The 22,857-nt window shown below is 41.8% G+C and overlaps 1 protein-coding gene across 1 annotated transcript in view; it reads right to left on the bottom strand.

Annotated features, from left to right (window-relative positions):
* Positions 1-5,705: 5,705 nt before the first annotated feature.
* Positions 5,706-22,857, bottom strand: part of LOC116979104 — a 36,903-nt gene continuing 19,751 nt past the window's right edge. The window contains exons 2-5 of the mRNA XM_033030564.1: positions 20,745-20,840; positions 18,765-18,896; positions 11,562-14,861; positions 5,706-9,173 (exon numbers count right to left, since the gene is read on the bottom strand). Coding sequence (XP_032886455.1) covers positions 9,006-9,173; positions 11,562-14,861; positions 18,765-18,896; positions 20,745-20,840 — 3,696 coding nt within the window. The 3' untranslated portion in view covers positions 5,706-9,005. The remainder of the gene's footprint in view (positions 9,174-11,561; positions 14,862-18,764; positions 18,897-20,744; positions 20,841-22,857) is intronic.

The raw sequence follows: 22,857 nt of genomic DNA, 5'->3' as shown, positions 1-22,857 counted from the left end.
AATATTTATGTTGGTGCTGAAAGGGTCAATAAACAACTCCATATCTAATTGTTCCTTTCTGATTGATGAAGGTTTATAATAAACAAATATTGCTCAGTTTCCCTTTGTTGGATTGATAAGGCTTTTCACATGCTTTTATGCCGTTCTTCCAAAATGCAGAGTAGTTGATGAGGATAGAATAATCCTAATCATAGGGGCATTCAAGATATAACGAGAGGGAAAGGGGAACCTTTCCAGATGTAAACGAAGAGCAGATAGAGCAGGCCTAATACTGAACTGCATTAGCACAGAGATTATTAACAGTGTTTTGTGTGTAGCTTTGGGAAATTATCTTCCTGCATATCGCACTGGGAATCCAATTGTACTGTTTGCAATTTTGGCAATTACTGTTTTGGCTGCAAAGCACAGGATGTTTTGAGCAACACTGTTTATTTCATTGGAACTATTTCAACAGATGTTTTCAGTTTATTTCATAAAACTATTCGGGCTCAAAAAAAATCTGAGTTTTGATCTCCAGCTGCGAATCATATTTTATGTTAACTGGTTGAATTTTCACGCCTGAGTTTGAATCAATTCTTGAGGATTCGGTAGGTTAGGAGAAAAAAGTCAGTAATCTCGATAACCAGGCACTGTGGTCAGTTCCAGTGGAGCAAGACAGTTGCCAAGTGAAGGAACAATGGCTTCAGATTCTCTTTGAGAAAGGTTTCTTTCCCACTCTCTTTGATGGAGTGGGAAAGAAACAGAAGACTCGGATGTTTAAAAAGTAAGCCAAATAGCCAATACAATCTCAAGTGGATGCCAAATGAGGTGGAGGGAGTTAAACACATTGCACTGAGCCAAAAAAAAAAACAATATTCAGAAAAATATGACTAAAGTTGGATAACAAGCAGAAACTAATAATGTGGAGTCACCACTGATCATTACATTAGGAAAATAAAGCATCCTCTTTTTGTTTCCAACAATCTTACCTTCCCCCAACCCCCATCCTCCACATTTCTGTACTTTTCTCCAGCCCTATAAATTAGAATCTATGATCTTCTTTAATACAAGAATACTAGGATCAGTCCATTCAAAATGATCCTGCCCCATCATTCAATATAAACCTGGCTGATCCATCTCAGGCCTTGTTTTACCTCAATTTTCCAATCTTTTAAATATTTACCAGTCTCCTCTTTGAATACCTCTAGTGATTTAGCTTCCACAATTCTCCAAACTTTCAGCATTATGCAAAAGAACCAGATCCCTCTGTGCTCCCCGCATTTACAGTCTTTCTCCATTTAGCATTTTTAACAAATGGAGTCTAATTTAGAAAGTGTCAAGTAATTCACAAAAGTAGCAGGCACCAAACTCAGTAATCTCAGTAATCTGTGACAGTAATCTGAGTGTTGGTTCCTGCTACCTTAGTGAATGACTTGACACTTTCGGAATTCAACTCCATTTGCCGTTTTTGTCCACTCACCTGTCTGCATCCTGTTTCACATTCCAAATATTCTCACTGCAACCTATTTTTGTGTCAATGGCAAACTGGGATTCCATACACTCTGCTTTCTCCTCCAATTCATGAATACATATTGTAAATTAAGCATTAAAATATGATCCTATTTGTTGCACCCTCCCTCCCTGAATGAGGCGGAAAACGTGTAACTCGTCGAGTGGTTTCTTGCTTGTCCCTGAATGCAATTGCTCCGCTGTTGGTAGTTCATCTGCCAATGTCCTAGAACAGAACGTTTTTCACTATACTTTGGTCCACTAATGGTGCAGTAAACTAAACTAAACTCCTTCACAAAACAACTCCAGCTGTCTTTTCTCCCATAAGATTTAACAAAATCTTTTTTTCTTGCATTATCATCAGCAACATTTTCGTTTGGCTCGGCATTCGTTTTTACTTGACAGTGGTTCTATAAAGTCCTTGGGAGGCTTTGTTACCATAAATATAAATAATTGTTTTAATTTAATGTTATTCTGCTTAATGTCCAATCCAGGTGGGTGGACCGTTTGCTGATAAGTTGACCTGTCTGAAAATGGCTTCTGGTAACCCCATGCAGTAGCAAAGTGGAGTCGGTGCTCCTGTTGTCTAATTCGCAAAAGAAGATCATTCATTTTTCAGGCATGTAAAAAACAGCAGGCTAATGAAAAACCTTTCACGTCTGTTCCCACATTATCTGAAATGGAGGATTGTTGTTGTACATGGGTCATCCTGGTATTTCCTTACCGTGGACCAAAACGAAGACATTTTGGAACGATGGGGGAGGAAGGAAAATTCAGAGGTTTTCTATCAACAGAGAGGTGCAATATACTGCAATTTTTTAACGACAAGCCCAATAGACAGAATGTTTTCTGCTGGAAATCTTCAGCAGGTCTGATAATATTCATATAAAGAAAATCAGCGCTCATGTTCCAGGTCAAAAACCCTTCATTGGAATTGGGAATCGCCTGGGGGGATTGGGATCACCGGCGAAAAGGCATCACGATTCCCCGCGATCGATAGAGGAATCGCAGGTCTCCATATACGGCAGGGCTGCCAACATTGGGTGAGTTGGGAGTGAGAAATTGTGATAGACCAAGCCCGAGAGTGCGTAGCGACTGAGGTGGGGTGGGGGAGGCTGCGCCCCCCTCCCATGGCATGGAGCTTTTGCATTTTTCAGCTTGAAATTGTGCAATTTGGTGCATACTGTAGCGTGTCTTTTAACTTACACTTGACTGCAATATTTATGCTTTAAATTGGATTAGCTATGAATTAGGTTAGGCTAAATTGCATTCCTAATTACATCCCACAGTAGAGACAGGCTCTGATCAACAGGTGCAGCACATGAATGATCTTAGTGTATTCATGTATGGAAATCAGATTATAATCACGCACTTGGCCCATTTTGACCAACCTGGGTCTCACTAACAGCCTGGTACTACTCCTGACACTGACTCCAGTTGCATACCTTCTCTCATTCGCATTGACCCAGCTTTGACTGCACACCTAATACTATTTCCACGGTAAGGAAATACCAGGATGACCCATGTACAGGATTGACCCAGACCTTGACTCTGGATGCACACTTGGCCTTGCTCCCATCTCCTCTGCACTGATAATATATCTGGCCCACACATAAAGCCCCATATCTGACCCCCTCGACTTAACCTATTACGTTCAAGTCCACAGGTGCTTATCTAATGCAGTAATCTTTTATGGGGCACTTCACAGACCAAATTTTGTATAACAAAATTTGCTACATCCATTGGCTTCCTTGTTGTCTAACATGCTAGTTACTTTGTCAAAGTAGTCATCAATTGGTTGAACACAATTTATCATCCATAAAATTATACTCACTCAGCTGTATAAGTATTCTGTTACCATTTCCTTCATCCTAACAAACTGTCCTGAAGTCATTTTCACCCCCAATATTTTCAGTATTTTCCTGTCTTCCTCTCAGCTGGGATTTTTCCGAAATGCAAAGTCCAATAACAATTTATATTTCAGCAATAATATTCTATTTAATGTGATCTTGAGAAGCAGTGGAGCGACTGAGTGGGGGGAGGGTGTGGGAGGGGGATGCTTTTTGAAATTTTATGTATTAAAATCATGTTTTAGTGCATTGTAGTAGTATGATTTCAATGTTTTTTGTTTAAAGTATTTTTAAGAGGTAGCTCTTTAAGGGGCAACTTTTTCCACACAAAGGGTGGTGGGTGTATGGAACAAGCTGCCAGAGGAGGTAATTGAGGCAGGGACTATCCCAACATGTAAGAAATAGTTAGACTGATACATGGATAGGACAGGTTTGGAGGGATAAGGACTAAAAGCAGGTAGTGTAGCTGGGACATGTTGGCGGGTGTGGGCAAGTTGGGCTGAAGGGCCTGTTTTCACACTGTATCACTCTATGACTTCATTATACCTCCACCATGCATGAATGATTCAAAATCAAGTGGTCGAGTTTTATTGCCAAATACTCTAGCACAGAAACATAGAAAATAGGTGCAGGAATAGGCCATTCTGCCCCTGGAGCCAGCACTGCCAGTCAATATGATCATGGCTGTTCATCTAAAATCAGCACCTCTTTCCTTTTTTTTCCCCCCATATCCTTGATTTCGCTAGCCCCAAGAGCAAAATGTAACTATCTCTTGAAAACATCCAGTGAATTGGCCTCCACTGCCTTCTGTGGCAGAGAATTCCACAGATTCACAACTCTCTGGGTGAAGAAAGTTTGTCCTCATCTCAGTCCTAACTGCCCCCCCCCCCCCCCTTTATTCTTAAACTGTGACCCATGGTTCTGAACGCCCCCAACATCGGGAACATTTTTCCTGCAGTTACAGTAAGTGAAAATCTAGCAGGCAAGCAGGATGCTTTCTCCAACCACCCCCATTTGAAGGCCACTATCTTCCACCGCTTCTACCCAGTGCTGCTACTTCTAGCAGCCACTGGTTGTCCTCCAGGAGGCACCGAGCCACAGCCTGTTCCATGCCGGTCACCTGGGCAAATTCGGCACAGAGACTCTCACGGCCGCTGCGCAACGCCTCCGAAGGCCCAGGACTCTTGCACTGAGGCTGCTCCATGTCCGGAGCTGCAGCGAGCGACTCGCCAGCCCAGCAAACATTTGCCAGCCCTGGCTCCCCGTCCGCATCTGTCCCCGCTGCTGCTTCTGCTTCCATCCCTCCTTCCGCTCCGGCTCTCCAACACCCACAACCAGATTGTTCAGAACACAGCAGCGCCTCATCCAAAGCTGGAGATATTGAAACATGTTTAGCCAAAAAAGTGAGGCATGCCCAGTTCCGGGGCACATGTACCTCTCTCCTGCCGCTCGCCGGCCTCTCTCATGTCAGCCGCTTCCCGCAAATCCTTAAATTCCGACTGCTGCCGGGAACAGGACATGGCCTTAATTGCTGCGCTGGGTAACACTCATTCACTGCCCGGTCCGTGTCTTTCAATGTAAATTTGCATGGGACATGCTTTGGAGGTGTGTGACCGATCCGTCAAGTGAGAATAACAGAGAATAAGAAATAAACGCTTCTTACAAGATGTTGGACGTGTATTCATTGTGCTGGTCACAACAGGATCATACAGCAGACATTACACTGCTAATGTACGGGGTGATCGCTGATCGGCGTGGACTCAGTGGATCGAAGGGCCTGCTGTATTTCTAAAGTCTAATGTAAAGTCTGAAGAATAGAGAAAAATTGAGCCAAATCATTTATGGATGACTGTCAGGAATGGTGGGTTTGATCAGGGCAGAATGAGAGAGCGACTTAGATATTGGCAATGCGATAGAGTCTGGGAGACTGCAGCATACCCAGATGGAAGATGAGGTGTTCTTGGATTGGGCCTTGTTGTAGCAATGCAGGGGGGCACAGAGGAAAAGATCAGAATGGAAGCAAGATGTAGCAGACAATCAGAAGCCAAGCATCATGACTGAAGACATGCTACACAAGCTGTCATCCAATCTCTTTCCAGCTTTTTCTGTTTTTCTGACATCCAGCATATTCTGCAGCAAGTGGGCAGAATGTGATAAAGGTTAGAGGAAGTACTGAGGGTACAGTTCACTTGGAACATATATTCCAATTTATATTGACAATCATTTTTAAAAATAACTGTAAATGCAGGAAACCTGAAACAGTCTGACTTGTTGACTTTCTCCAGCATTTTCTGGTTTGGTTCCAATACAGATTGACAAATCAAATGACCATTTTCTACCTTTGAATATAAATTAGAGTTCCATATACAAAATAAATTTACTTTTTATTTAAACATTGCAGAGCATGATTTCAAACTTTTAATACATTATGTTGGAAAATATTTTGCATTCATAGATAAAAGTATTAAAAAAATACAGCTCTATTTTACAATCTCGTGAAATGAGCAACTAGACGCTCCAATCTTCATCAAGGTAGAGCAATTCTTTCTCTGAGACAAAGTGCATTTTTTTAGACAGAAGGAAGGAATGATTGGATTGTGTTCATGCTCCCACTGCTTTAACTTTACAGCAGAAATGCACATGCAAGGCTTCAACTAAAACAAATATTATTGAGACGTGGAAATATGCAGAACAAACCAAGGTAAATCCAAAATAAACAAAACCGTTGTACAGAATCCAGTCTCCCTCTGGTTCCCAGCCACATTTTAAAATCTGGCTGGACAATTCTATGCTCGATCTGACAGGATTCCAAACTGATTGTTCCCTGCCCACCCAGAGATGAAATAAACACCAATTCACAACACTGGAACATGTCAGGCTCTTCACTGAATAGCTCAGAACTTTAATGTAGGGAAGATTTGACTGAAAAGGAGAACCCCCACATAGCACATTTAATGTGGTATGGAACAGATTGCCTTGCAGTTTAGAGCTTTCATTAAACCTTCTGGCCCAAGATCCCTGGTTTTCTTATAGTCAAGTGGGTACAGCCTTATATGAATATTCCTTAAAAGTTTCATCACATCTTATGTGGCCACCACTGAAAAAGTCCATGAGCAGAGGATTTTTGTTGCTATTCCAAAATAATGTGGAAACATTTAATTCTTCCATTTGCAGATTAAACCAACATCCAGAGCATGTTGCCTCTTCAGCGATCCCAGTACTAAGCCTCCTTCAGATAAATGGATTTTCCTGTTCAATTTTATCCCCTCTGCTAAAACGTTAACATAAAGCAAGGCACAGTTCCAAAAGTATTAACAACAGATGTAAATGAGAGTATGAGAGGCATTTAAGATCTGTGCCTAAAAATAGTGATATAATAGTACCGACATGTGGTACTCTGTCTATGAATATTATTCCATTGACTTCAATGGCAAAATATAACACACTGGTGCTACTGACTAGGAATAAGCTTCCCGACACCGGTCTTCATCTGAGGTTCATGAGCTTACGATTTCTTGAGAGAGAGTCATAGATAATGAGGAATGCTTGTTCCTACATAACATAAGAATAGTGGGGTGAATGTAACACCTTGTTCCCACTAACATGGTTAAGTCTTGCAGTTCAATTTAGGGTTTTATCGGATCAGTTTATGTCCTTCATGCACTTATTCACTGGAGGGAGCTTTGTTGAGTGATTGAATAATTTGTTTCCAAAATCAAATGGTATGAAGGCAAAAGTTGCATTTACCATTAACCTGGACAAGATCTCTTCAAGGTGGATACCAAAGCACAGTCAATAGGTTAATCTTCCAGATCCAATGAAACATATATTTTGCACTTGTATTATGCCTAATCCTGAAAGAGCTATACATATCCACTGCTATCAGAACATCCCTCCATGAATTAACAACTGCAACAAGATTGCCAAGAGTTAAAAGTGATAGACAACCAATTCATTGTGTTTGGTGGTGTTCTCTAGGGATCATTTCTCTCACCTCTCATTTCGAGACGTTGATGACAGAAACATGAATGTGCAGAGTAAATATTGCAAACTTAAGGATTCAAATCTTGGAAGTGCAGTATACAGTGAGCAGAGCAGTAAAGTCTAGAAGAAAACACAAATGGATGAGTGAAGGGCCAAACAAGTGGCATATTAAAATCAATTCAGAGAGGGATGAATGCATAAATAATAGGGGTATAATATACGCAACATGTAGAATTTAAAATGTAAAACTTTAAAATTCTCAATTATGCATAGGAAGAACAATTTGGATATACAAATTTCTGAATCCTTGAAATCCATGTGGAGGCAAGTAGCTAGTGGAGTATACTAGATAGACACAAAATGCTGGAATAAATCAGTCGGTCAGGCAGCACCTCTGGAGAAAATGGATAGATGATGTTTTGGGTGGGGTCCCTTCTTCAGACCTTTGGTTTCATAAAGGCATCGTGAACATAAGCAGTGAAGTGACACTGAACCTGCACAAAATATAAATCAGATCACAAATAGAGCATTGTGTTCAATTCTGGTTGCCACACTTTAGAAAGTATATGAAGGTCCTAGAGGATGCAGAAAATATATATTAGAAAGGTTTTGAGAATGAAGATTATAAGATCAGTAATGGAAAGGTTACAATGAAGAATTGGGGTTGTTCTCCTTGGATCACAGGAGATTGAGGCGAGATTTGATACGGGCACACTATCACATATGAGTGGCTTGGACGTGGTAAACAGAGTGAAGCAGTTTCCAATACCATTGGGCAAAGATTTACATTTTTGAGCAGAAGATACCAGGAGGATATGAGGATTTATTTTCCGCTCAGAAAGAGGTGAGAATCTAGAACCCACTGTACGAGTTCTAGATTCAGTCCGTGCCTTTAAAAGGGAACTGGATAAGCATTTAGAGATAATAGTTGTAAGGCTGTAGGGAAAAAAACAGGAATAGGACTTGAGGTTTGCTCCTGCAGGAGCTGGCATGGACATGGCATTGGGAATAGTCCCTTCCTGTCCTGTATTCTATAGAAAACATAAATATCAGCAATAGGAATTTAAAAGCATATGGGCAATTGTCGATAAATTTATTCACTCGGCAACATCCTTCCATTGTAAAGAGTGAAGATCCAAGAAAAAATGCTTTACAGTTTAGACGAGAGCTGGCCATGGTGTGGTGGGATAGTGGTGTGGGGTTGGTAGTGGAAGCAATGGCCATGGTGTGGTGGGATAGTGGTGTGGGGTTGGTAGTGGAAGCAATGGAAGGAGAAGATGATGGGGTGAAGTGAAGTGGTTTGGTTGAGAGGTAGTGAGGAGTTGATTGGATGATGAGGGCTGAGGAAATGATCAGATAAGGAACAGTGGCACTTGATCTGCTCTCAGACCTCCCCATCTCTTGCTACAGAATAGCATCTGGTAGAGTTGGTCTTGGATCTGATCACATCCATAAACTGATTACACCATAATAATTTAAACCGTTATAAAAAATATTACACTCTCTTTCAGTATAACATGTTGATCAGAAGATTGGGAAGGAATGAAAGACATAGATTATTTCCACTTTATGCCTTCTGACTTCAAATTCGGCCACATGAATGTTGAAAACTCACTGCATCCTACTTTAGAAAAAATACCGCCAAAGGCAATTGTGCATCATTTTCTCACTAACAACCAAGCTTTAACTATCGGGCCAGTCAGCCTGGATACAATGCAATGGATCAAGGAGGTGATCAAAGAGTGTCCGGCCGGCTGTTGCCTGGTTACTTTCATAGAAAGTTAGCACAGCACAGAGGAGGTCTCCCACTGTCCATTCCTCTTCTTCAGCTAGAGTAAACAGAGTGGGGAACTGGAACAGAGAAATAAATAACTGGCATTAGTTCATGGACAAGTGGTTTTCCAACAAGATGCTTAAAACATAATAACAAGGAACTGCAGGTGCTGGTTTATACCAAAGATAGACTCAAAACGCTGGGGTAAGTCAGTGGGTCAGGTAGCATCCCTGGAGAACATTGATGTATCGAGTCAGAACCCAATACACCTGCCTAACCATGTTCTTCAGGGATGCTGCCTGACCCACTCAGGAGAGTTTCATGGAGATTGGAAGGAAAAGGAAAATATTAAATGTTCACATAACCTCAAAGTAAATACTGAATATATGAAATAACCTTTAACTCTTAAATGGACTTTCACTGACTGTGATATATAATTCATCACCTTGTTAATAAACCACAATATTTTTGGAACAGATCTATTTGGTTGGAAATAATCACATTTAATTGATGTTGACTATTTTGTTAGCATCACCGATGGGAGTAATTCCGCTCCAAAGAATCCGTCTATCACTTTTGCTGTTTGCACAGTGATTTCCCATTAAAAGTCTATCTTTGGTATAAACAATCAAAGCAAATTAATTCATTTATACTGAATTTGGCTTACACACGCTGCTCGTTATATATGGGTTAAGGACGCAGTTGTTTGAAATGTTTCAGTAAATATGCATTTACAAAAGCAAAATGGCACAAGAAAATCCAGACAGCTTTGATCATGAACATATGTCTCAGCTCAGTGAGTGAGAAAAGGAGATATTTCATCACTTCAACGTTCGAAGGGTGCAAATCAAATTGAAGTTCTAATCGATATTTCTGGCTTGGTCAAATTTACTGGGTTTGGATGAAGTCCTAATCTACATTACTGAAGATCATTCAACAAAAAGAAAAAAAGGTAAAAATGTAGATGTGTCTGGGTATGTATCCTATTTCTTATCTGAGTTCATACATGATTGCTAAAAAGTTATTTGATGCTGCAAGACATCGCTTCCTACACATTTGTAATATAAATTTGTGGATGTTGACAAAAGCAAAATCCACTCCTGATCCTTGTGCGTGGGAGGAAATTCTAGTTTTAGTTAGTGATCTTGGCTGAAATTAATGGAGTCAGTCCAATGTCCAGATTGAACCAAGCACCCAATGTGCTGCAACTATGAGATGCATTTACCATATACCATTCAAAGAAAGCTCTACAAGGTTCCTTAAACAGATCCGCCAGAAGGGATCAGTGTGACCCACTATTGCAAACATCAGTAGCACTTGGAAACTTATTCATATATATTTTTCTGAACACATGGTGGAACAAACTGTGAAGGCCAATTCCAGTTCCCACCACCCAAATATCTAGAACCAGGCTAGGTACTGGGTGCTGAGGAGGGTCACTAGAGGGATGATGCTTGAAGGTTTAGACGTTGCAGGTTCAGATCAGTGAGGGAGTTTTGGTTAATCAATGATTGGTGCCTAATGAAGCAAGGGTGAGGTTGGTATCAGATGCAAATCACTTTGAGGTCCGTGGTTCAACTTCTGGATTGATACAAAATAACCTGGCAATAATCATATGCAAAACTCACACTGGGGGAGGTTCATGTCTGACGATCTAGTGCTGAAATAAACATATGCTCTCAAACTTGTAGGCCTAAATAACAAACTTTCCCTATTGTTAGCAAAGTTGCCAGGTTTTGGTCTCTTCAAAATATTAAGAAAAAATAATGATCTTTTGCAATTAGATTCACTGGTGGGTTCAGACATTTTAAACAGTTGAAGGGTAAAATTAAAAATGATTTCAACTAAATGTCCTTTTAACCTTAAAGAGAACATAGTAAGACTGGGAGTCAATAAAAGCAGAGAATGGTGTAACTACTTAGTGGGTCAGGAAGCATCTAACTAGATAGAATCTGGATGATTGTTCCCAGTTGATAACTATTCATCAAACCTGAGTTTTTTCTGTACTTCATATTTCCAGCATCTACAGCATTTTGCCTTTGGATTTTTCTTGAAAGTATTCTTCCCAGCTTTGCTCAGACATTGTATTAATTTCAGATAATTAATAATCTAGTGGTGCAGCGGTAGAGTTGCTGCCTCACAGCGCCAGAGACCTGGTTTAGATCCTGACTACGGGTGCTGGCTGTATGGAGTTTGTAAGTTCTCCGTGTGACCTGCGTGGGTTTTCTCCGGAAAGCTCCGGTTTCCTCCCACATTCCAAAGACGTATAAATGTAAATTGCCCCGAATGTGTAGGATAGTGTTAGCATGCAGGGAATCGCTGGGCCGGCGCAGACTCGGTGGGCCGAAGGGCCTGTTTCCGAGTTGCATCTCGAAACTAAACTAAAACTAAATACTCTTAATTAGGTTACATAATTATGGAATAAAGGAAACGTATTCTAATAATTCCCAGTTTGCAGAACTCACCTGTACAAAGTCCTCACTTGAATTATTTATATGAATCTTGGAGACGTTGAGCTGAGAAGCGGTTGCCCATTGCAGCATTGCTTGTATCTGGGCATCAACAGTGGTGGATGCTGAGTTAAAGTTCACCAAAAAAAGTTCAATTGTCTTTGGAGCCAAGAGGTTGCAGTATTCCATTTCTTCAAAGCCTTCTACTTTTTTACTGCACTGCTTTAAAGCAACGATTGACTCATTTGCATTCTCTTGTGGTTGTTCCGTTGATGAGTCACCTGGATATTCAATTATGTTGAGTCCTTGAAATTTAGTGTTCAGAATGAAGGGAACAAGTTCTTCCTTGCCCTTGCATGATTGTTCTGTCTGTATTTTCTGTTGGACCTCAAGGCTATCTTCTCCTGAGCTGCTGGAAACTGAAAGAGCATTTCTATGCGATTCTTCAGTTTTTAGGAAATGTGGCAGTGCCTCTTGTCCAGAACTGCATTGCCTATAAACTTCAGTCAAGGATGAATTCAGTATAATCTCTGCTAAACTTTCAGCATATGTTTTGTGTAGCTTTTTGTGGTCTGGATCCTTCATTATCACCTCAGACAATTTCAAGATGGAAGATTTTTTTTCATCATTAATAATGGGCTCGGAGTCAAGGTCTGGAAATGCATCCAGGTCTTTATGTTGACGTGACTCTTCCTTTGTTTGCTCATGCAAGCCCACTTTTGTTCCTGCATGAACAAAATTCCTTGTATTCCCTCCAGCGAGTTCCTCAGCCTTCCCCTTTACAACTGGCTGCTTGTACGGGCATGGACTGAAAAAACTTGCGTAGTTGCCACCTTTATCATATGTTTCTTCATGGGGGCTTGCAATGTTTCTGATGCCATTTCTAGACCCTTGAGTTTTTGCCATTTGTTTACACTCAGGATCAATGTCCAAAACCACAGCTTGGCTGTGTGCCGCGGGTTTCATTGTTTCTAATGATGGTCTGATAAACTGCTGCTCTTCATTGTCACCAGTGAGAAAAATCTCCTCAACATTGCTGGTTGCAGTATCCGTGTTCTGAAGTAGTTCTGTTGCAGGCACAGGATGTACTTTATACTGCAATAGATTCACAGTGCTGGCTGGCTGCAACTGATACTGGGTTTTATACACTTGGAGAGCAGACTGCACCACTCTTTTTCCCAAGTCTTCAGACATGGAATTTAACTGCCTGATGTAACATGAATGCCTACAATCTTTGTGTCCATTTCCTTTTCTCTCCCCTTCATGTTCTCCATATTCAAGTGATTCAATTTGATTCAGAAAACTGAAGACAGAACTGATGATTTCCTGTGTTAGTCTGTCGGTATATTCACAGAATTTGCTTTCTGTTAGGAGAGGAAAACTGGTTCTGTGTTTATGCCCATTGTTTCCGCTTGGAATCTTTTCCGTTTCCAAAAGGACTCCATCAGAAGGATGTGGGTTTGGCTTTTCCCAGTTCTGACAGTTCATCTGGCAATCACTGCTAAACGCAACATCGTGACATCTCTGCTCATTATGTCCTTTAGGATCAATTGGTTCTCTTGTAATACCACAAATAACCTGTGCAGCTGAAAAGACAATACTCGACACCAAATCACTGAAATAGTCTTGAACTTTTTTCTCATCTGTGCGCAAACCTTCTGTTACTTCACCTGCCGAGGATGGACATTCCTGTGGCACATTTTGTAGCTTCTCATCTTCTGGCACCTCAGAAGTCCCTGCTCTAAACTCTTGAGACAGGGATCGTAGCAACTTTCTCATAAATTCCGCCTTTTCCTCACTCCCTTCACTAGACAGGCAAAAATTGATGGTTTCCTTTGGGGTCGGTGGAGGGGGTGAAGGAAGGAATTCTTTGGCCAGTCCTCCCTTGAGCTTTCTAGTAAAACTCCTCTGACTGCCCACAAGCTGTGGTTTCAGTGGTGTTGGCGGTGGTGCATTTGGGTAGTCCAAGGACCCCTCCTTGGTCAGCCCAAATTTATCATACACTAGATTCTCATCATCCTGATCATCAGCTTGCTCTTTGTGTGATGCTGATAAATGCCTCTCTCTTTCTGAAAGTGTTTCAACAAAAGACCATTGTGTTCCTTTAGTTAAACCTTCAACCTGTTCACTGGCTAATAACTCTGCACACAATGACCTTGGTGCGGTTCTTGCAAGATGATTATGTTCATGTGTACCAATGTGAGATGGTGACCACTGCATCTCCGAGAGGTCCAGAGGTGTATCTTGTTCCAAGTGAGCAAGGTGTGAATTCTTGCTTTCCCCTTCAAGTGCCTCTCCGTAGCGACTTATCACCTTCCATTCTGAGCTTACTCTCTTGGTGCTGTCAGAAATTATGTCCTGGGTCAGTCCCAGTGCAAAATTCTCTATGACAGGATGCATTATAGCAAATGGTTTCTCTGAAGAGCTGGTGTTTGTTGTATTTGATACATAGTCAACAAGAGGCGTTTCCCTTCCATACCCAATCTCTTGAAAGGACATCTGAATTATATTGGAAGCCTCTTTGCTTGCCATATTGGCTATGTCACGCACAGAGACATTTTCACTCCCACATTCTGATACTTCATGGTTCCTTTCCCATTCTGTTGATTTGCTTGCCATTAACTCATCTTGTGATGACATAAGAGACTCTTCAGCATTTGCAAAAGTTTGATTCAGATGGGAGTCTGGGATAATATCATGAGAAAACATCTCTGAAGAAGATTGGCCTTCACTGGAGGTCCCGATCTCCAGCTGCTTCAGATGTAAAAAAGTAGGATCACTTCCCTGATGTACACTATCCTTGTTTTCTGCACTGAGTATCTCATTCGACAACCACCCTGCAAAAGTGGATAACTTCTCCAGGAATTGTGATCCAATGGGGTGAAGAAGCTGCTGAGGTGTTTCTACATCCATGTCTGTTGCATCACATGATGAATGAATGCCCTCTGGAGGATAATCTGTTGCAGGCTGTACAGATCCAGAGACACTTTGAAGTGAATGCTGATGGTACTGCAGCTCTGACGTCAGACGGGGTGGAACATCAACAGCAAGATCTGGAACATCATGAAGACAAGGTTCATCTTCTGGAGGGGGCAGGTTTATTTCTTGAGTATATAAGATATCAGGAGGAGAAACACCAGTGGTGGGAATGCATTCAGGTTTAGGGGTACTCTGAATGCTGATGTCAGCAACATTTTTGGTAATGGCATGGATTGCGTGCTGGAATCCCATGGAATATTTCCTGAGGCTGGTGAACATAGAGCTGCCGCTGGAGTGGGTAGAAGGTGAGAGACACATCACTCCTTCCGATGAACTCTGGTTTCAAAATATAACAACAAGGACCAGTTTAAAAAATAAAACCATTGTATACATATTGATCAAACTTATAATAATAAAAAAGGAACTGCAGATGGTGGGTTATACCAAATAAAGACACAAAATGTTGGAGTAACTCAGCTGGTCATGCAGCATCTCTGGAGAAAATTGATAGACAAAATGTTGGATTAACTCAGCTGGTTAGGCAGCATCTCTGGAGAAATAGATAGGTGACGTTTTGGGTCGGAACCCTTCAGACCTATCCATTTTCTCCAGAGATATTGCCCGACCCGATGAGTTAATCCAGCATTGTGTGTGTACCTTTGATCAAACTTATAACAGTGATATATATTGCAATAATACAGCTGGGCAGCACTCTTAATCTTTTGTAAATCAGCATCTGTAGTTCCTTGTTTCTACAGTAATATATACGTTGGTCCTTGGAAGTGCTCCAGTTCTGCTGGTGTAACCTCTCTGCAAATTTCAACAGAAACCTAATCTAAATGCACTGACTTGCTAGGGAAGTAAAATCGTTTGATGTATGATCACAGGTCAAGATTTTGCTTTAATAATAACAGGGAGAGTTCAATGGAGACACAAGAGGTGCTGATTTCCAAAAAAAGACATGGTGCTGACGTAACTCAGTGGGTCAGGCAACATGTCTGGAGAACATGGATAGGTAACAATAGACAATAGACAATAGGTGCAGGAGTAGGCCATTCGGCCCTTCGAGCCAGCGCCGCCATTCAATGTGATCATGGCTGATCATCCCCAATCAGTACCCAGTTCCTGCCTTCTCCCCATATCCCCCGACTCCGCTATTTTCAAGAGTCCTATCTAACTCTCTCTTGAAAGCATCCAGAGAACCTGCCTCCACCGCCCTCTGAGGCAGAGAATTCCACAGACTCACCACTCTCTGTGAGAAAAAGTGTTTCCTCGCTCCGTTCTAAATGGCTTACTCCTTATTCTTAAACTGTGGCCCCTGGTCCTGGACTCCCCCAACATCGAGAACATGGTTCCTGCCTCTAGCGTGTCCAAGCCCTTCACAATCTAATATGTTTCAATGAGATTCCCTCTCATCCTTCTAAACGTTTCAGGTCAGGACCCTTCTTTAGATTGATTGTGGGCAGTGATGGGGAGAAAGCTGTAAGAGAGGTGGGGACAGGAGGAAGCTGTAAGTTGAAAAATATGCCGCGACCTAGCTGTGGCCTCGAGTACACGGGGACTACCCTCGAGCATGAAGGAGAGTTACAATGAACTCCTACAACCTTGTGTCGACCATGCTGCGAGCATGAGTTGAGAGCAAACTCACCAGAACTCGCGGATTAGGTCGCCCAAGTGGGACAGGCCCTTTAGTCAGTGGAGGGAATGGACAGACGATGTTTCAGATCTGTACTCTTCTTCAGACTAATGAAGATTGGGGGAGAAAGCTGGAAAAGAGAGGTAGGGTGGGCAAAGTCTGGCAAGTGATTAAAAAAACTCAAAATGATAAAGGGTCAGGCAGCATCTGTGGAGGGAATAGGGGGGGGGGGGGGGGTTGGGAAACTAGAATAAAAGGTGGGGGTATGGCAAACTGGCAAGTGATAGGTAGATGCAGTGAGAGAGGTATGATTGGCAGATGGATAGAGCAAATGACAATGGCTACAGGTGAGGTGGCAACAGGATGTCACATGGGAAAATGCAGATGCTTTTGACCTCTTGACCTGCCACAATCCTTGTTATGAAGATAGTTTGGGCCTCTGTCATTGCCAAGGTGAGACCACATGCAAACTGGAAGGACAGCATCTAACATTCCACTTGGATAGCTTACATCCCACCACTATGATCATTGAATTCTCCGTTCAAGTAATACCTCCTAACCCTCTTCTCTTATCCTGCTTACTACTCCATTGCACAAACTTCTCCTTCCACCTCCCCACCACCTAGACAACCTGCTCCATTCCCCATCCCTTTTCCCAGATATCCCATTGTCAGATCCCATATCCATTGTATGCGTCCCCCTCCCTCTTTGCCCTCTCCCATCCCCATTCTGTCCCTGTGGCTTTAAATTTCATTCCTCCTTCCCTCATCTGACACCCTTTTTCCTCCTTATCACCTCTAGCCTTTGTCATGTACACTGCATATTCACCCTCCCCTCCCTCACCTGTATCCATCCATCACTTGCGAGACTTTGCCCCACCCTCACCTCTCTTTTCCAGCATTCTCCCCCTACTCCAGACTCAAAATGCCTCCTGTCCTTTTCCTCCACAGATGCTGCCCGAACTGCTGAGTTCCACCAACCTTTTGGGGTTTTTTTGCTCAAGATTCCTGCATCTGCAGATTTTTGAGTCTCTGATATTTAATCAATGAGTTCGGATTACACATTTCCAATTATTTTAATTTTTGACTCGCCTGATTAGATTCCAATTATGCAAACCATTCCCAACTTGATCAAGTTCTAAGCTGCAATTTAATTCTTTCATTGTCAGGATCTGGAGTGATATTTAAGTTTTTCCAGTTACTGCTTAAACGAGTGAAGCATTGTGCAAGTTTACAAACTTAACTATAAGCATTTACTGAGTCAATCTAATTTTTGAGAGCTTTTTGAGTAAAGGGAGACTGAAACAGTCAATGGCATCTATCCTGCCGTTGGCTACCCGCAGTCTATTTTGAAGGAGCTAATTCAGCTAAACCAGTTCAGCTGGTTTCCTTTTAACATTTACGAGAAATAATATGATACAAGATCCAATTTCAAAATGCATCTTTAATAGTCCTACAAAAATGTATTGCAAATGAATTAGAATTTAAATGACTAGTAGAACAATTTGGTTTGAATTGGCTGCAATAGTAAAAAAAATATTTTGAATAGTTAGTGGTTGTATCATGAAGACTCTAAAATGTAGCATGTTTATGACTGCCATTTATTTGAATGTTCTGATACACACATTGGGTGCGTGTACCACTAGCTATATCAGCATTTATTGCTTATCCCTAATTGCCCTCCAGAACATAATAGCTTGCCACCCTCTTGACCTGCCACAATCCTTGTGGTGAAGATATTCATGGGAACTTCCAAACTTCCACCACAATACTCAACAGTTAGACTCACCAACAGTGAAGGGAGAACAAGTACATGATCGATCGCAGAGGTTCCAGAGAATGGTGCAGTTCTTAAAGGCTAGTAGGGATGGGCAATACATTCTGGGTTATCAGCAGTGTCTTAATTTGACCTTTCTTGGTGGCTGAAGTTGTGGGTTTGGAAAGCACTTTCAAGTGAGTCTTGGCAAGATACAGCAGCACATTTTGTAAATGGCATCCACTAGAGTCAAACTAGATGGTTAGGAAAGGGGCAGAACTAAAATTTAGGATGATACAATAGGTGACAAATAAGTGAGATGATCACTCCTGGATTGTGTTGAATTTCTTAAGTGTTGCTGGAGCAACATTCGTCCAGAGAAGCAGAAGGGTTTCTGTCACACACCTGGTTTGTGCCATATTTTAGTCACAGATTACTCTGGTAAATCAATTTACATTTCTGGTCAATAGTAACCATGCAGAACATTAATGGTAAGTGATTTATTCTAGCACAATTCCATTTTTCCATCAGCTCTTTGAAAGAAATATTCATTGTCCCATCACGTCACAAATCCAACATCCTCTTGCAGGAACAGAAGAAAGTCCAAATGAGAGAGGTTTCCTGACTTCTCCTGATCTAGAAGTGTGGATGGGGCATGTTGGTCAGTGTGGGCAAGTTGGACCGAAGGGCCTGTTTCCACACCATATAACTCCATATAAGTAGTGATGCTGAGGAACAACAAATTGGAAAACTGCCCATCCCTGAGTTGGAGAAAATCACATCACAAATAGCTGCATAATTTGACACTTCTGTAAGGAGAGAAGCATAACAATGACTTTGAACTTTACCTGTAACTCATCTGCCGCGGTCTCAGAATGCTGCTGTAAGCCTTTGATCAAAATTACATCATCTTCTTGTAGGTGATGCATGTGGATAGATTCCATCAGGTCGTGAAGTTCAGGGTAAGTGGTTGTCACCTCCTATGAAAGAGTACAAGCAAGATAACCTGGTCTGTGCACCAAAGAAACGATGGAAACAATTATGAAATTACAATCATAGGTGAAGATTGACAGGAAAAACTGGGATAGAAATTTGGTTTTCAATATCATTTTGACTCCTATTTCATAATTGAAAAACTGAGCGTTGAGAGAACTCTCACTTTTCAACCTCTTTCCATATAATATCGACATTCCAAAATGTCTATATTCCAGCCAATGATAATTCCGACATTCCAGCCAATGATGTCGTTTTGAAGTATAATTAACCTATATATACTGTGGGAAACATGTCAACTAATCTGTAAGTAGCCAAATCCCACAAATAGCTGCCTGGTGCGCTAATGGTTATTGGCCGTGTCTTCCTTGATAAATTCACCTCCATACTCAGCTTTGTGTGAGGAGGAGCTTTGGATGTAGGATGTTTGGATAGCACTGGGGAAACATTGTGCGTTACGGCCCTCAGCAAGCTAGCGAGCACCTGCGCCCTTCCTGCCCACAACCCATTCTTTTAGCTTATGTCTTTCCTGCTGGACTTCACCACTTCAGGTGCCTGTACTGTAACGTCCGCTTGTGTGTGCCTGTAAATGTGCTGCACGGCACCCCTGGGTGTGACCACCATTAATACCATGCAGCACAGTCTGATCTCCACTGGTCTTGCCTCCCCATTGACACTAGCTCAAGAGCTTCCTTTGTCAAGACCACGTGATAACTAGTGTCCAATGTTTCCCCCATGTCGAATGAAACCATGCACAGGCAACCTCTATCTCACAATGTGAAGTTTAGAATCTAGGATGTCAGGATCTTCATGGGCAATCTCAACATTCAGTGACAGATCTGAATGCTGCTCCGCTACCATTGCTTGGGAACTCAGAAGATTTTACATTGACATTTGAAGAGGTCACAGTGGAGAAGAGCTAGTCAAATCAAAGAACAGGCCAGTGGGCATGCTTTCTCGATTCATCTTCCAGCACAAGCTGGAAGAGGAATACAGTCTTCATAAGTGTGCTTCTCCATTACGAATGAACAGGAATTGTGTCTCAGTGGCTCCCCTAGTGTGGTTAGAGAATGCCTATGATGGACACAAAAAGATGGAGTAACTCAGCGGGACAGGCAGCATCTCTGGAGAAAATGAATAGGTGATGTTTTGGGTCGAGACCCTTCTTCAGACTACAATGCCTATGATCCTTTGGCTCATTCTAACATGGAAACAATACACTATGGTCATCAGTGCTTGTGCCCCAATGCTGGAAGTTATGGATGAGGCCAACAAGGATATGCTCAGTCCTTGGGGGAAATTAGCCCTGCTCCACATCCCCGAGAGAAACAAACAAATCCTCCTAAGTGAATCCAACAACAGAGTGGGAAAAGGCACCACCCCAGGAAAAGTATGAATGCAAGAAAGGAATGTTGTAATGTTGGAGGAAATTGCTTTCTGTTCACATGCCCCCTTCTCTTTCTGGTTGACATTAAATATTTTGTGGCATTAGTTCAAAGTAGTGGAACCACTCTTAGTCTCTTGGCCAATATCTATTCCACAATCAATATCAACTGAAAATATGCCAGCTTCTCGTCCAATTATCTTGTTCAAATTGCCTGCGGCAGTTGCACCTTTACAAGGATTACCCTTCAGAAATATTTCAAAAGACGGAAAGCACTTTGGAATACCTTAAGAAAGTACGTGGACGACACTATAAATACAAATCTTTCCTTGTTTCTCTGTCTGGGCAATACTTCACAGATGTAACTCAAATCATACAGCACACTTCCACAAGCGTTCTTAAGGGTGCTGCACATGGTAATGATGAGTTCTTGGCGGTCTGGGTCACTTACTTCCTTGACGGGTACTGGAATTCGTTGCTCACGGTTTTCAATCACCACCTGACATAGTTTCTTGGTGCTTTGCAGCCAGTAAGTTGGATCTGACATCTGAGGGAAAAAGTACATGAAAGAAAAAATGTCAGATGAACAGAAAAAGTATCTCAAACTTAAAGTTATTTGAGTGTGGATATCACAGGTAAGGATATTTCATTGTCCATCCCTTATTGCCCCCAAACTGCAGAAATAGTTGAGAGTCGTTCACATTGGTGGGTCTAGAGACACATGTAGGTCAGAAAGGGTTAAGATTGCAGACTTCCTTCCCTAAAACAAAAAATTAGTGAACCAGATGGATTTTTGCAGTAGCTTCACGACTTTAGTTTAGTTTAGATACAGTGCAGAAATAGACCCTTCAGCCCACGCTGACCAGCGATCCTTACATATTAACACTATCCTACACCCACTAGGGACCATTTTTACATTTACCAAGCCAATTTACAGACTTGTGTTTGTAACTTGCTTTTTGTTTTTAAATTCCAGGCTTTCCATAAATAGTTCAATTTAAATTCTCCAGATGCCATTGTGGATGTGATCTCTGGATCTTAGAGCACTGGCTGTTACTTACTTAGCCACTGAATTTAGACAGCCAGTTTATCCCATTGTATCTGAGGAATAAAGAGGGTTGGGTTCAGTATTGATTGGGTTCAGTATTGATGTGGATAGAGAACTGGCTGGCAGACAGGAAGCAAAGAGTAGGAGTAAACGGGTCCTTTTCACAATGGCAGGCAGTGACTAGTGGGGTACCACAAGGCTCAGTGCTGGGACCCCAGCTATTTACGATATATATTAATGATTTGGACTAGGGAATTGAGTGCAACATCTCCAAGTTTGCGGATGACACGAAGCTGGGGGGCAGTGTTAGCTGTGTGGAGGATGCTAGGAGGCTGCAAGGTGACTTGGATAGGCTGGGTGAGTGGGCAAATGCATGGCAGATGCAGTATAATGTGGATAAATGTGAGGTTATCCACTTTGGTGGCAAAAACAGGAAAGTAGACTATTATCTGAATGGTGGCCGATTAGGAAAGGGGGAGATGCAACGAGACCTGCGTGTCATGGTACACCAGTCATTAAAAGTAGGCATGCAGGTGCAGCAGGCAGTGAAGAAGGCGAATGGTATGTTAGCATTCATAGCAAAAGGATTTGAGTATAGGAGCAGGGAGGTTCTACTGCAGTTGTACAGGGTCTTGGTGAGACCACACCTGGAGTATTGCGTACAGTTTTGGTCTCCTAATCTGAGGAAAGGCATTCTTGCCATAGAGGGAGTACAGAGAAGGTTCACCAGACTGATTCCTGGGATGACAGGACTTTCAAATTAAGAAAGACCGGATAGACTCGGTTTGTACTCGCTAGAATTTAGAAGATTGAGGGGGGATCTTATAGAAACTTACAAAATTCTTAAGGGGTTGGACAGGCTAGATGCAGGAAGATTGTTCCCGATGTTGGGGAAGTCCAGAACAAGGGGTCACAGTTTAAGGATAAGGGGGAAATCTTTTAGGACCGAGATGAGGAAAACATTTTTCACACAGAGAGTGGTGAATCTCTGGAATTCTCTGCCACAGAAGGTAGTTGAGGCTAGTTCATTGGCTATATTTAAGAGTGAGTTAGATGTGGCCCTTGTGGCTAAAGGGATCAGAGGGTATGGAGAGAACGCAGGTACAGGATACTGAGTTGGATGATCAGCCATGATCATATTGATTGGCGGTGCAGGCTCGAAGGGCCGAATGGCCTACTCCTGTACATATTTTCTATGTTTCTATGTTTCTATTTTGCAGCCAATAATTATCAGACAGCAAATTTAACCCTGGGACAATAGTTACTAGTATCTTGCTAAATTGTCCAATTAGTGGGGTAAAATCATCTGGAATTAACTCAACTAACTAAACAATAAATATAGTCTGTCAGTAATCATCATATTTTGCTGCTGTGTGTACAAAAAAAGTTAATTAAGTTGTTAATCATTGCAGAATACCCATATAATTCAACACCGATACTAGTCCAGATGCCTCCAGCAGTCCAATAGCCATTCCTATTGGATCCATCATTTACACACTTGCAAAGCAGATCTCTG

This window comes from Amblyraja radiata, chromosome 12 (genome assembly GCF_010909765.2).
Source record: "Amblyraja radiata isolate CabotCenter1 chromosome 12, sAmbRad1.1.pri, whole genome shotgun sequence".
NCBI lineage: Eukaryota > Metazoa > Chordata > Chondrichthyes > Rajiformes > Rajidae > Amblyraja > Amblyraja radiata.
Note: the sequence above shows the minus strand (reverse complement) of the source record. Positions and strands in the feature narration are given on the sequence as shown.